The following is a 12,469-nucleotide window of genomic DNA, read 5'->3' on the forward strand; positions in this document are numbered from 1 at the left end:
ATGATTTAAGGCCTGGTCTGTACTGGAAATTTGCATTTGTCAGACAAAGTGGATCTAATGACACTGCTCTGGCTTTTGGCTTGCACGTAAATCTTAACTTGTACTCTGGATACTACTCTTGTAGTGATGAGCAAGGGGTTCAATAGCATTTGAATGGAAACAATCAAAAAATATGCTTTGTTTTTTATTAAATATTTTGCTGTGCTTTTATTTCAGGTGAGGGAGGAGCGTGAATTAGGTATATAATACCTCTTCTGTGAAAACTCAGTTATGTATGTTCTTTGGCAGAAAGGCTATAGTTTCAAGTTTTGCTCATATTTGTAAAAAACCCAGTGTGCTCAAATCAAAAAGCTTTTATGTGCTTTGGAGCTGAGGAGTGTGAAGTCATGTTATTAAGCTGAACCTTATTTCTGTCTCCCCCAGCTTTGGAGCAGGGCTATAAGGCAACATTAATAGCAATGCTGTATCCTCTCTGTTCTGGGACAGATGCTTGTCAAGTGCATCTTCATCTTGAGATATCTCTGTCTGGCCCCTGTGCAGCACCCACGCCTGAATGAGGCTCACCCTGTGCTGAGATCTAATCAGCAGCCTTTCCTGGCTGGTCTAGAGTCAGGGAAGAGAGGATGTATGGCCACAGATGTACTCCCGTGTCTCATTTATTTGGGAGATGGGAGGGAGAGGGGAAGGAGAGGGAAGTGCCAGAAAACCTAATCTTATTTCAGTTCAAATCCGAAGGCTTTTGTGATGGTTTAAGGTGAATTTTGCCCAAATTAGAAATTAATAGGGACTTAGGGTGTTGCCTTTAGTTTTGTATTTAATGAACAGTGATCTTGGGAATTTGGTGTGCGGCGATTATGTGTTATCAGCCATCTTTGTGTTATGTTGCATCTTGATTTGATTTCTTATAAATGCTTCCTTTTGAAAATATCCTTGCCTTTAGAGTCATGTGAGAAGCTGTGTATAAAAAGCTAAATTATAAGGCATCAGTATAGCCTTCCCAGCTTTCTGCCTCATATAGGTCCATAGCAGTCAAACTATCAGTCTTCTGAAACTCAGCTATTATAAAACGTCATAGAATTGTATCGTAGAACCATAGAATGGTTTGGGTTGGAAGGAACCTTAATTGTGACAAGCACGGTCCATGCTACTTTTTGGACTGTCTTCAGAAGTATTTCAAGAACTGATCTTTCTATTTATGGGTTCTATTTATGCATTTATGGATCATGTGGCCATGGTAAACTCTTGTAGAAGAAGGAGTTCCCTCTGCTAAAATAACTACCATGTGTCTTCCCAGAGCCTTGATATTGAATGCTAGCTCATTCTGGTGCAGTGATGCTTGCAGCATTTTGTCTCTCCTTTGCATTGATTGATTGCTTTGAACTTCTACCAGATAGGTGATACTATCTGGTCCCCTCACTACCAATACTGAGCAGAAAATTATGTCCGATAGCAAAGAGGTAGTGGAAGTTATGGTCCTCATGGTATAAAGCTGAAGATCATCCAGCATCAACTGACTTCCCACTGCTGCTGCAGCCTCCTGTTGTTTGCATCCCGCAGTGATGTTGCTGGAATGACACCTCACTGTGCCAGATGTGGATGTGTTTTGTCACACTCGTGCCAGAAAAGTGACACTGTGGTGCCTCCTGAGTGACTAGGGCTCAGGACTGAGCTGCAAGCCTGCCTGTAGGCTTGGTCCTCAGAGCAGGACTCATGCTGAAGGAGGGCTCTTGACACAAGCAGCCCTGCTGAAATTAATGCCGCTACTTAGAGGAGAGATGGGGGATGTGTCTACTGCACAGATGTGTCTACTGGGGGATGTGTCTACTGGCCAGAGCCAGGCCAGACTACGTAGATCCCCTCCAGTGATCTCTTGGCTGTGTTTAGTAGTTATATTTGAGGGAGAACTTTCACCTTGGATAAATAACCTTGCTGACTTAGAGCTACAGAGTGAGTTTTAACTCTTCTGCCTTCTGTTACCTGAGTGTTAAACTGTTACCTCAATGTTTTATTAAGAGCAGTTTTAAAATTTGATACTTTTATTCTGTTATAAGTCATTTTTGCAGCAGTTCTCAAGGGGGAATGACCACAAGAATGCTTCACTGTATTTTTCAGATTGGTTAGGTTGCTAATGACCACATATTAAGATTGTATTAAACAGCATGTGTGTGGATAAAGTCCCTGGGGAGTTTTACCTGTGACAAAGAATTGCAGGATTGGGTCATTACTATATCATTTTAGAAAAGTGATTGTGGCCTCCACTTAACGTTAAAATGTTTGTCAAAGCAAGTGAAAACCAGTGAAGAAAAATATTCCCAAATTCTGAGATTTTAGTCTACAACACATAGCCTGAGTTTAGAGGTCCAAACACATAAACAGAGGCTACCCTGGTAGAGATCGTCTTTGAAATAATATACTATTCATTTGACAAATAGTGAAATTACCCTCTACTTAGAATTAAATTAAAAATTTAAGCAGGACTGACAAGGTCCTGGAGTGTGTTGAGAAATGCCTAGCAATAAAAACCATCATGGCATTAGAGAAGTTAGACAGATAGTGTTAATTACAGAAGTTGTTTGTCCCACAGAGAAGGAGATTGGTAGTAGCAGTGATTTATTTCAGAGGGCAATTTAGTCATTGAACTATTCCTAGACAAGGCTCTGAATTTAAGTGATACTTAGACTCCTAAGTCATTTTTGAAACCAAATTTAGGTGCTTGAGTCATGTAGATGTTTTTGAAATTCCTCCTGTCTTTCTGTCAGCCATTTCTACATGGCTGAACTTGGAAGACACAGCAGCTACTGGCTGTGGTACAGTTAGGTAGGAGCTGGGAGCTGGAAGTGTCAAGAGGTTGGTGGATACCTGCCAGCAATCATAGTATGGATAAGGATGATCTGATGTGCCCGGGGTATTTTTGGAGCTACTGTGCTTGTATAGTTGGTCTCTGCGTGCACCTTGCATCAGAGGCACCTGGAATGTGTCATCTTTGCTGTGAACGTGCACACATCTACCTTGCAGCCCAGAGATCTTGGGCTTGCTGCTTGTAGTCACTCTGCACATGTTCACTGCCTCTTTCTCAGGGATTTCCCAGCATCCTGCAGCTAGAAATCTGGTAAAATACCATGTGGAGAGGGAGGGAGGACAAAATGGGAACATCAAATGGAACCCAGTTCGTATGTGCTGGTTAGCTGAGTCCTCCCTGTGACTCTCTGCAGGCAGTGGGGCATTTTACAAAACTTCAAGGCTGGAGCTGGGGCTGGGGTCTCTAACAGCCCCCGCTGGGGCTGAGGTCCCTCTGGTCCCTGGGAGCTCGATCAGGCACTGGGGCTAAGGAAGACAGGCAGATAGATAAGTAGGCATTGGAGTGAGCAGGTATGTAGGCAAACGTGGGAGAATCTTGCTCTTCTGAATTAGCCTACATAGCATGAAGAACTATATTGTTTTTTAATATCAAGGGTGTCAGACATGGATTTGTGATCCTGATACGGCATAATCAATTCTCTCCCCTCTGCTGTGCTTTGTCAGGAGCAGTTTTGTTCATTTGCTTGTTCACGCTTTCCTTCCTTTTTTGCTTGTCTTTATAGATTTTTATCTGAAAGTTGAAAACGGTTTTTGTTGATATCGGGAAGATTGCACCTGCTTTTGGAAATAGGCGAGTGACACAACATGATGATAAAATAGCCATTTGAGATGCATTTGTTAATGCTGATAACAGAGTAATGTTGCCTGGAATATTTACAGTGCAAGGGAGGGAGGGGGGAGTCTCCTCAAGTGTTTAGGGGTCAGTTCAACTCTTTGAACTGCTGCCATCTGAAGGTTAGGCATCTACTCTAAACTGACTGACTAGGCACCCTCTTGAGACCATGGCGAGAGGTGGGAAGGGACATAATCCCTTCTGGAGATGTGTGTTTTAAATACATCTTTTGTGTCAGAACAGGATGGGACAGGAAGGATTGTCCCCTGGAAATTACTGTCTCTTTCCGCTGACTACAACGGGAGCCTAAGTGACTTTGACTTGCTGCCCAAGATTTAGATAGTTACAGTAGGGGAAATGAATCCCAGGCCTGCTCATTTGGCAGCACAAACCACAATGAAAGTTAGTGGGAGTTAAGGCTTTTGAACCTTCCAAGTGCTGTAGATAATACTGCTATTAAGTTTGATGTTTCCTGTGAGATACTTGCCTGTGTCTGGGCTCACAAATGTGATTTGTTGGTTAAGCCTGAGACCAAATTCTTCCAGGGGTCTGTTAGGAAGGAAGGAGGATAGTGTGATCCGTGACAATATGAAGGGTTCAGAATCCAATTTTAAGCAGTGCAAGCCCTGCAGCAATGTAGTCTGTAAGTAATAGAAGGTATTGTTGGGCAGTGATATGCCAAATCTATGTGATACATTGATCAGATCCATTGTTTTTATATGGTATTTTAGGTTAGAGATTACTTTCATTGTAGAAGATATTTTAATATATATCAGTTTCTTAGGGATGCAGAGGGAATGTTGGTGGGTACCTGCATTTTGCTCTGTCTGAGTTTATGAGCACCACTTTTTCTAACTGTACTGGTTTTGTAGGTTTCTGTGACTATTTAAAAACAGGATTATTGACGTAAAATGTGACCATCCAGATCACAGAAGAAAGGCTAGTGAAAAATGGCCTTTGCCAAGCATGAGTCCTCTCCCCTATTTCTGGGATGATATCTTTACCTCTGAAAATGGAGGCCCTGTGTCTCAGAAGCTTGTGGGAGCCCTAGGGCCCTTCTGGAGACTCTGCAGCTATTAGGAGGGGCTGGCTGTAGGGATGATTTGGCCACTAAGGTACTCCATAATTTATAACTGAATTATATCCTAAAATGGACTTCATTTGGAGATTGCTCATTGACCTTAAAAGTTGCTTTTTGTGTTGCTAATGATTGCTTGACTTGTTTTATTCCCTGTGTCGTGAGGCATGGGAGCCCTTAAATTTGGGTTCTTGTACTGAGTTGAAGTGCTATGTGCTGTGGAACCCCATGGCATCACTAGGTGAGTGGCAGCTGAGCACTCAGTTCTCCTGTTGCACATGTTGTAGGTCAAGAATGGGCTATTTTATATATATATATACACTTTTCCTCTGAATTACTTTTCTAGCAATTGATCTTCATCTGCAGGGCATGTAAATGCTGCAGTTTGTTAGAGTCCCTGCTAATTACCTTCTTCAAAGTGACAGAGAGACAACCCATGCATCTCTACCAGTACTCTTCAGTGGTGAGATACTGAAGTGTGTTTGGGTAAATTTTGCATCTTCCTTCTCTCTCATGCTTCCCTCCCTCCTCTCTGTTTTGTTTGTTTCAGGTTCTCGGCCTTTTTGGATCTACGCAGTGGAAGCTGCATCTTGTGTATGGCGTGGTTAAGCTTGCAGCCTGTCACCTCGGCCTTCCTCCATTTTGGGCTGGTTACTTTTGTGCTGTTTTTGCATGGTTTGCAGGTGGATGCTGGCCTGACGGGAGACTCAACCAGTTCAGTACAAAACAGCTCGTGTTCAGGATCTTTTGACTGCAAGGAGGGTGTTATCCTGCCAATATGGTACCCAGAAAACCCATCCCTTGGGGACAAAATTGCCCGTGTTATCGTATACTTTGTAGCACTGATCTACATGTTCCTTGGAGTCTCCATCATTGCAGATCGTTTCATGGCATCTATAGAGGTCATTACATCTCAGGAGAAAGAAATAACTATTAAGAAACCAAATGGAGAGACCACAACGACCACCATTCGGATTTGGAATGAAACTGTTTCCAACTTAACCCTCATGGCTCTGGGCTCCTCTGCTCCTGAGATCCTCTTGTCTCTGATAGAAGTGTGTGGGCACGGATTCATAGCTGGAGACCTGGGGCCGTCTACAGTTGTTGGCAGCGCAGCTTTCAATATGTTTATCATCATTGCCATCTGTGTCTATGTGATCCCTGATGGGGAAACCAGAAAGATAAAACACCTGAGGGTTTTCTTTGTCACAGCTGCATGGAGCATCTTTGCTTACATCTGGTTGTACATGATCCTTGCTGTCTTCTCTCCAGGTGTGGTTCAGGTTTGGGAAGGCCTGCTCACACTTTTCTTCTTTCCACTTTGTGTTGTTCTGGCCTGGATAGCAGATAGACGTCTGCTTTTCTATAAGTATATGCACAAAAAGTACCGTACTGACAAGCACAGGGGCATTATCATAGAATCAGAAGGTGATCACCCTAAGGGAATTGAAATGGATGGCAAGATGATGAACTCCCACTTTTTAGATGGGAACTTAGTGACTGTGGAGGGGAAGGAGGTGGATGAATCTCGCAAAGAGATGATCCGGATCCTTAAGGACCTGAAGCAAAAGCACCCAGAAAAGGACTTGGACCAGCTGGTGGAGATGGCTAACTACTATGCGTTGTCTCATCAGCAAAAGAGCAGAGCCTTTTATCGCATTCAAGCAACCAGAATGATGACGGGAGCTGGCAATATTTTGAAAAAGCATGCAGCTGAGCAAGCCAAGAAAAGCACCAGCTTACATGAGGTGCGGCCAGAGGAACCTGAGGAATTCATCTCCAAAATTTATTTTGACCCATGCTCCTACCAGTGTCTTGAGAACTGTGGTGCCGTTCTCCTGACAGTGGTGCGGAAAGGAGGGGACATATCCAAGACCATCTACGTGGACTATAAAACAGAGGATGGCTCTGCCAATGCTGGTGCTGACTATGAGTTCACAGAGGGGACTGTTGTCTTGAAATCAGGGGAGACCCAGAAGGAGTTCTCAGTGGGCATTATTGATGATGACATATTTGAGGAAGATGAGCATTTCTTTGTGCGGCTCAGTAATCTCCGTGTGGTGGAGAGTGAGGAACCTCCAGAGCTCAATAACTCCCCATACCCAAAGGCCATACTGGCGTCTCCTTGTGTGGCCACAGTGACTATCCTGGATGATGACCATGCTGGCATCTTCACATTTGAGTGTGACATTATACATGTCAGTGAGAGCATCGGTGTGATGGAAGTCAAAGTCCTAAGGACATCAGGTGCTCGCGGTACAGTCATAGTGCCATTTAGGACAGTAGAAGGGACAGCGAAAGGAGGTGGAGAAGACTTTGAAGACACTTACGGGGAGTTGGAGTTCAAGAATGATGAAACTGTGTAAGTACCCCATTCATTTCTGTTCCTGGGTCTAGTTCTGGTGTTTAACCCCACATTTTGCATCCGTTACAGGTGAATGCTGACGAGGGACAGGCTCCTTTCTTCACTTTTCCATCAGTTTCCCTACTTACCTCTTTCAGGCAAGAACCAACAGCAGGATTTAAGAGCTCAAAGCTCTTGTCCATTCCCTCTTGGGAATGACAAATTGAGGCTTAGAAATACTGGGGGCCAGGGGATAGGAGGAAAATGTATCATTCTCTGAGGTCCTGTACTAAAGCTAAGGGCTAATGGAGAGTTAAGATAGAGAGAGAAGGAAAAGGATGAGGTTTTACTTGGCTAGGCGAATACGGGAAAGCCTCTTTTTAAACTCCAAACATAGAGCTCACAGGAGTTTTTTGCAATCCCTAGATGAAAGGTTCACAACAGTTATTCCTAGGCAAGCAAGTGCTGCTCAGTAGACATGGGGCTTTATTTTCAAAGGAGCAGCGCATCATACCTGTGTCTCTAGGCTTGCCTGTGCGACAGTCAGATCCATGGGGCAGCTAATTTAGAGCATAGGCACAGCTGCAAGCTATTCTGCTGGACTTGAAATCCTTCCAGCCTTTATGTCCCTATGGTCCACCCATATTCCCCACATCACCTTCTCTATGATTTTTCTATGTCTGTTCATTTACTACCTGTGTTTTTTCCCCTTATCAAATACCGTGGCAAATGGCAATAATGCTCTGAAGCACTGCAGATCACAGCCTGTCCATGTGGCTTCATGACCCAGTGTTTTCATACAGAATAAGGAAGGGAAGTAGCATCCTATTAATTCAGCTTTTTTTATTGCGTACAAAGTAGCCGATACTAAGCTAGGAAGTAATAAAGACCAGAGAGGCAATAATGTCTATTTGCTCTAAGTACCTGCTGTTAACTTTAGGGAGAAATGAGAAAAATCCCTTACCTGAGTAGGGAGAGGGAGAAGGGTATGAGCCTGGTGCTAAAACTCCCTAGTGTTAAGTGCCTAGGTTCCTTTTGTTAAAACCTAATCACTTGACCCATCACAGGAAGATTTGTGCAGACTTGCATCTGGCATCAGAGAAAGGAAGTCTTTGTACCAAGCCTCCCAATACAGTACCCAGAAGGATGTTAATATATTAAGTACTATAGAGTAGGGATACCCTAATTCAGTAGCACCTGCTGCCTTAGCCCACTAAACCATTTAATCCAGCTAATATCCACTGCCCTGATGCTTGATTATAAGTACATGTTCTTCCTATTAAAGGAAGAGAAGCTTCTGATTGGCTGACTTCAGCCACTGTCAGAGATGGAAGGGGATCAGCTGTTCTCATCTGGCCTTTTTCAGGGAGATGGGCCATGCAGGTTAGTCTTATTAATTGAGCCGCAAGCTGATTTCTCTAAAGAAAGTGAAGAAGAATGTCAGATGTGTGATTACAGTCTCCTGTGAGTAGGCTACCTAAAATGTAATTGATTCAACCAGGTCTTCAAGCAAAGAGACTTTTCTTGCTTGAAGAAGACCCATCAGTAAAAGGCCTGCAGATTTGGGATGCCAGAGAACAAGCCCATGAGCCATCTTCCTCCAAACTACATTCCCTTTCTCTCATCTTCTGGCCGATGGAAGAATTCTTTTTGTCTTTGAAAAATTTGACAGGTCAGAACATACCCATATAGTTGCTTCACTTGGGTTAAAACAAATCACATTCAGCAGGATCAGGCGCATCCTTGTGGGACAGACTCTAGTGAAAAAGAAGACAGTCCGGAAAACAAGTATGTGTAGGTTCCTTAATGCTGTCGGTTTTGACCCAGAGATACCCTAGAGCATACGTAAGGCACTAGTGATGTGCTTCAAGTGTGCCGACAGCTGATGCATTAATGTGACTTTCACTTCTGCATCAGAAGCCTGCTGGGATCAAAGCCTACTAGCCACAGTGGCCATGGAGACCATGTGGCTAGCAGAGATTAATTTCTTTTGAAGCTAGAATTAGCGTAGCTAGCTCAACATAGTGCTTAATCAAACTAATAAGCCTAACAAGGAGGGAGATCATGTCAGGCAGCACATACCTTTATTCACTCCCTATTCACTCCTTTATTCACACCTCCAGGAATTACAGGAATGGAATTTTGGTCTGGAAATGTGGAGGTAGTTTTCAGTAATCAGTTCTTGGCCTTTAAATTCAGAGAACACAGGTCAATTGCTGCATTTGGCTAGCTCTTCTCTGAGGTGCAGATGGTAGCAGCTGTAGAAACCTGGAAGCAGTAATAGGTGGGTTTAATATCTTCTTCCTTTTCTGCTTTGTGCTTCCTGCTTTCTAAATCTGAATGCAGAAAAATGACTTTTAGCAAATATTTAGGCTGCAAACAAATTTGAGGTGATTTAGATCTGAATTTGGAGTTCAGACCTATAATGCTACTATTCCAACCATTTGTTCAGCCCAGTTTGGGAAGATAGGTGCATAGGGTGTTTGGGACCATTTTGCTGACCCAGAGGGCAGTGTATGAGTTACAATATCGCTTGGTACAAGGCTGTGTGAAGACACTGGGTCACCAAATAGCCAGAGCATTGTCTGGCTATGCTTCTTAGATGAGGCCCTGCTTCTTAGATGCCTTGCCACTGAGGGAGATCCACCGTGAGGTACTGACATCCCCTGCGCACTGAAGTGGGAACCAAGAGTCTACTAAGCCAGTGCAGAACAGAGAGGAAAGCAGGGAGACTAAAATGATCAGTAGACAATACTAAGGGTGTCAGAAAGCAGTGAAAAGTTACGTACTCCCCACTTCAGCCCACTGATTAGAACCTTGTTTAGGAAAGGTGGAACTTGGGCTATAGTTTCCATTCTGGTGTAAAACTCAGTGTAAGAGTTTTACATGCCCATCTCACTGCCTTAATCTTCTCAGTCTCCTCATGAAGTCACTTTGATAAGATTTTTTGGCTCATGGAGGAAGGAAATTAATTAACAGCATCTTGCAAACATGTAAGACAGTGCTAAACTTTACTGTGGCTGTGCATGTATGATAAGGTTCTGCAGAACTGCAGCCTCAAAGAATCTGTGATCTGTGTAAACTGGAGGAGAGTAAAAGGTTCAGTTCATGCTCTCAGCTTGTTCTCCAACACATGAACTAAAAAATTCCATCTTGCACTGTGCAGCAGTAGGCAGTCTGTAAGTAATTCAGTAGTAGGTCAGCCTCCTAAAGTGTGGCAATGGCTAGATTAATCCAAGAGGCACTGGTTTACACAGCATCCCTGAGATTAAACTAGAGGAGAGGCACTGCAATCTACCAGATCCCTAGGACTGAGGATAAGCACTTTCCCTGGAAACTAAATAGAGAAGAGGTCTTCACTTTGATATAACAAAACAAACTACTGCAGGGTTGTCTTTAAGAGGCTTTCCCTAGAATATATGGGTCTAAAAAAAAGCTGAGTTGATGTGAGTGTTAAAGAACGAGAGGGAAATGGATCCTGCCAGCGGGTCTTGCTTATTGCCTCTGTGATTCTTTCTAGACTAACACAGTCAAAGTTTCCTTACTCACATTTGGGTGGGAGCACAAGAGAAAGCAGGCTGAGATGAGGAGGCTTGAAACAATGCAGTCACTACTGAAATATGGTCCCATGCAGTGTGTGTGTGTGTGTGTGTGTGTGTGTATGGGTGTGTTTGAGTGTTGGATATCTATAAATCAAGCCATGTAGTCTTGAGTGCTGTCATCTGTTGAGAAGGGAATTGATCAAGTCTCAAATATTTGATTATGCTGCCTCTTTTTCAATACATCTGTTATTTCCGAACTCCTGCACCAGTGAGGGTCAGATACAACCTAAGCAACTGAAGTGGGATCCTAGCTCTCTTGTTGATTAAAAGGATCAATCAATTACAAAACTTTTTTTTTCAGTATGACTGAATACTTTTCTCTTAAATGATTTTGCATGTAAATAAATGTTAGGTTCTTCAAGGTATGAAAATGTAGAAGAATGATTGACCCTGCTGCTTTATCATGTCCAGGCAATAAAGAAATCATTAAGAGCCAAAAGCAAAAAATGAATTGGGTTTTAAGGGATTTTCTTTTTGCATAATAAAGACAACTCTATCAAGTCATTAAATTTAATTTAAATTTTTTCAGTTTAAATTGTTTTCTCTGTTTAAAATTTCAAATTCATATGGAAATTTGTCTATGTCTTGTTTTAGAAAATTTGGGAAGATACACAAGTTACCAGTAGCTAATTGATAGGCCAGCTGGACAATGAAGTCACAAGTTTTGTTTTGGCCCTGTCACATGGAGTTAAGGTTTAGGCCAAGGAGATCTACTTTGTAACTAACCTTTGTTGCTGGTTGCAAAGTTACATGCAGGACCTTAAGGCTACTAAAATCATAGCCATCTGCCCTGAGACTATAGTTCACTGAGTATTGCTGTGGCTCAGGAAGGAACTGCATGTTGAGAGATGTTGAGTGTTACACTAGTATTTAATGGCCTGCAAAGTCTCTTTGCAAAGTCAGTGTGGCTAAACTTTGGTAATACGTGGCGTTGTGGGTTGACCTTGGCCAGATTCTAGGTACCCACTAAAGTCACTCTGAGCTGGGAGAGGTCACACAGGCAAAACAGACTCAACATGGGGTTAATACTAAAATTTATTACTAACAGGATAAGATCTAAAGAGTGAGAAATAAAACAGTCTTAAACACACTTTCCACCCACCCCTCCTTCCTTCCATGTTCTCCCTCCTCCCCCCGCAGCAGTGCAGGGAGACAAGTCCACCCCTCGGGCAATAGGTCTTCCAAATCTGCTGTCCCGTAGGTCACTCTTCCATGGGCTGCAGGGGGACAGCCTGCTTCACCACGGTCCTCACCATGGGTTATAGGGGAGTCCACAGCTCTGAGTCCTTCCCGTGCTCCATGGGGTCCCTCCCACAGGTAACAGTCCTTGATGGACCTTTCCAATGTGGGTCTACCCCTCAGGCAGTAGTTCTTCCATATCTACTGTCCCGAGGGTCGCTTCTCTATGGGGTGCAGGGGAGGCTCTCTGCAACCCGATGGTCCTTCATAGGATGCAGTCCTTTGTAGGGTGAGCTGTACCAATGTGGATCCCCCACAGGGCCGTGAGTCCTACCTGGGAATAACCTGCTCCGGCATGGATTTTCCTCTCCATGGGCCGCAAGTCTCTTGAAGGACTCCACTCCATCCTGAGCCTTCCACAGGGGGTAACGGCCTTCTTCCATGCATCCATCTGCTCCAGCATGGGCTCGGCTGCACCACGACAGGCTGCACCAGCCCAGGTCCTGGCTCAACTCAGCTGGGGGGGAAGGGAGGGCAATGCCTGCTGGCAGGGGCCACTCTGCCACCCTGGCCTA

At 43.7% G+C, this 12,469-nt stretch overlaps 1 protein-coding gene across 6 annotated transcripts in view; it reads left to right on the forward strand.

The window, feature by feature from the left end:
- SLC8A3 (solute carrier family 8 member A3) overlaps positions 1-12,469 on the forward strand; it is a 116,597-nt gene that overhangs the window by 15,160 nt on the left and 88,968 nt on the right. For 5 of the 6 annotated variants that reach the window (XM_018082719.1, XM_008926882.2, XM_008926921.2 and 2 more), the window contains one exon: positions 5,320-7,131. In XM_018082719.1, the coding sequence (XP_017938208.1) occupies positions 5,366-7,131 (1,766 nt within the window). In that variant the 5' untranslated portion in view covers positions 5,320-5,365. Of the gene's footprint in view, positions 1-5,319; positions 7,132-12,469 lie in introns of those variants that run through there. The other variant, XM_018082721.2, reaches the window with a different exon arrangement.

The sequence above is a fragment of the Manacus vitellinus genome, unplaced genomic scaffold, assembly GCF_001715985.3.
Source record: "Manacus vitellinus isolate BGI_N305 unplaced genomic scaffold, ASM171598v3 scaffold_6_pilon, whole genome shotgun sequence".
NCBI lineage: Eukaryota > Metazoa > Chordata > Aves > Passeriformes > Pipridae > Manacus > Manacus vitellinus.